The 2,176-nt window shown below is 56.2% G+C and overlaps 2 protein-coding genes across 2 annotated transcripts; one reads left to right on the forward strand and one right to left on the reverse strand.

The window, feature by feature from the left end:
• Positions 1-10: 10 nt before the first annotated feature.
• SPRG_18555 (hypothetical protein) lies at positions 11-541 on the forward strand (the record flags this gene model as incomplete). Its single annotated transcript, XM_012357994.1, has 1 exon — positions 11-541. A coding segment is annotated over one exon (531 nt), but the record flags the coding sequence as incomplete, so codon positions are not given.
• Positions 542-1,603: 1,062 nt separating this feature from the next.
• On the reverse strand, positions 1,604-2,176 carry SPRG_18556 (hypothetical protein). The gene has a single exon (XM_012357995.1). The coding sequence runs from the start codon at positions 2,136-2,138 to the stop codon at positions 1,689-1,691; it is 450 nt and encodes a 149-aa protein (XP_012213385.1). The 5' UTR covers positions 2,139-2,176; the 3' UTR covers positions 1,604-1,688.

Genomic DNA, 2,176 nt, shown 5'->3' on the forward strand with positions numbered 1-2,176 from the left:
TACCTCGGAGGGCGCTGACAAGTGCGGCCAGAACGGCAACCCCCCGTGCTCGCCCCAGCAGAACGCTTACAACGACGGTGTCCAGCTCGCCGGCGGCTCCACCGATACGATCTACAACTGCGTCTCGCTTATCTTCCTCGCGGTCCTCCCGTACCTCGTGCGCAAGTTTGGCGTCAAGAAGGTGCTCACGGTGGCCATCATCCCGCAAATCTTCCTCATCGCCCTCGCGTACTGCAAGGTCGTCGCTATTGACATGATCATTGTCATCGCCACCGCCTTCACCCAGAACACGATCCAGTCGCTCTTCATGGCTTGCATCATCCACGTCATTGGCAGCGAAGACAACTCGGGTCTTGGTCTCTTTGCCGGCGCGCTCAACTCGGCCTACTGCGCCGGTCAGTTCCTCAACTTCATCTTCTCGTCGATCCTCGTCCAGTCCTCGATGGGCTACGCGCTTCCCGTGCTTGTCGGCGGTATCCTCTCCACGATCGGTTTCTTCGTCTCGCTCTTCTTCTTCAAGATCGAACTCTACTCGACCTAAACCGCTTCACGCTCTCCGCTGTTTTATAATCTTTCAATACTAGTGTCGTTGTAGTTTTTACACATTGTTGTTCTATCTGGATTGACAATTCTGTACTGGCAAAGGCTAACCTGGTAACGACCGACTCGTGCTTCTAAATGTACCGCGCGATGGCCTGGGTCCAAACGATGTTTTGGAGCCAAGACATGCGTGACCAGGTCCGCAAGTGCGACAGATGCTCGCAACCAGCCGGCCAAAACGTACGGTCAGGAGCCGCAGTACAGTCTGCGGCGCTTGTTCTGCTTGATGACGAGGACAGAGCTACCTAGTTGAAACGAGGCGCTTTACGCAGGGCTAGCTAAAGTGGCGACGCGTGCTGCCTGCACCAAGTGTCCGCTAGACACGCCTCAGTGCGACACTATGCACCAATTCAGCTAACATAAAATCACACGCAACTAGAGTTCAGTGGTGCGTGGAACAGCGCTATAAACTCAATCGACTTTGGCGCGTAGAGGTTCGACGATTGTCCGTGGGACGCTTTGAATGAGGAAAAGCACAGGCGCTCGCAAAACCGTGGCGTCCCGTCGTCACAACAGCACAACGAGACCGCGTGTTTTAAGCTGCTACGAGTTGGAAGGAGAAAAGGTCATCGCGAGAGCCCTTTGTCGACGTCAGGGACGACGTGGCACCTAAATGTATGGGGTCGTCGACCGGGCGCTCGTACTCAAAAGGTGCAGATGGCGGATTCCCTGCGTCGAGAGGCAGGAGAATACTGCACGACAATGGGATTAGAGCGATGCTGCCAAAATCGTTTTGATTCCACTTGCAAGAGGCGGCCAGAGAGGCGGCCAGACGCTACAGCTGTGCACGGGAGGCAATGTCTCCTTGACACGCGTCTTCCTCGATCACAACCGAACGATACTTGTGAAAACAACCGCGTTGGTGTTCGCCATACCAGTGGTGCGCTAGCTTTATGACACTTCAGAATTGCTTGCTGGGCCTTGATTTTCTTGTCGCTGCTCTGGGCTGATAGGGTAACCAAGGAAGCTGATGGCCTTGGTGTAACCTTCGACGCTACAAGCCCCCACTTTAATTCACGATGAGTGGTTGACATTTAGTATGATTTGTTCAAAAACACGACACTCTTCACCAAGGCCGAAGGAGCTTCTTAGCACACGCCTTGGGTCTGGACGCCCGACTTGCGGTGCTCGAGGGTGTGGCCGAGCGCAAAGACAAACGCGTCAATGCTGATCCGGGCTTCTTCGTCGTCTTCGGACGTCGCGACCTGCTTGGCGACCTCGACGAGCTGCGAGTGCGCCTCGAGAAACTCGATCGCTTTCACAATGTCCTTGACGAGCATGTCGGCCATCGACTTGGTAAAGTTCTGCTTGACGACGACGCGCATGATGACGAGCGACTCGGCGCCCTTCGAGCACGTGTACGCGGGCACGATCCAGCCGCGCGACCGGAGCTTGTCCTGGATGTCAAAGCACGTAAACGGCTTGCTGCCCTCCTCTTCGTTGAGGCAGAACGCCACGAGCGGCATGTGCGCCTTGTCGACGATCGCAAAGTGCCCCGTCGCGACGAGGCGCTCGCGGAGGTACTCGGCGTTGTGCATGGTGCGGAGCAAGATCTCGCGGTACCCATCGCGGCCCA

This window comes from Saprolegnia parasitica (genome assembly GCF_000151545.1).
Source record: "Saprolegnia parasitica CBS 223.65 unplaced genomic scaffold supercont2.1290, whole genome shotgun sequence".
Classification (NCBI taxonomy): Eukaryota; Oomycota; class Saprolegniomycetes; order Saprolegniales; family Saprolegniaceae; genus Saprolegnia; species Saprolegnia parasitica.

Coding starts and splice junctions, on each gene's coding strand:
- SPRG_18556 (XM_012357995.1), bottom strand. CDS start 2,138: ATGCACAACGCCGAGTACCTCCGCGAGCGCCTCGTCGCGACGGGGCAC.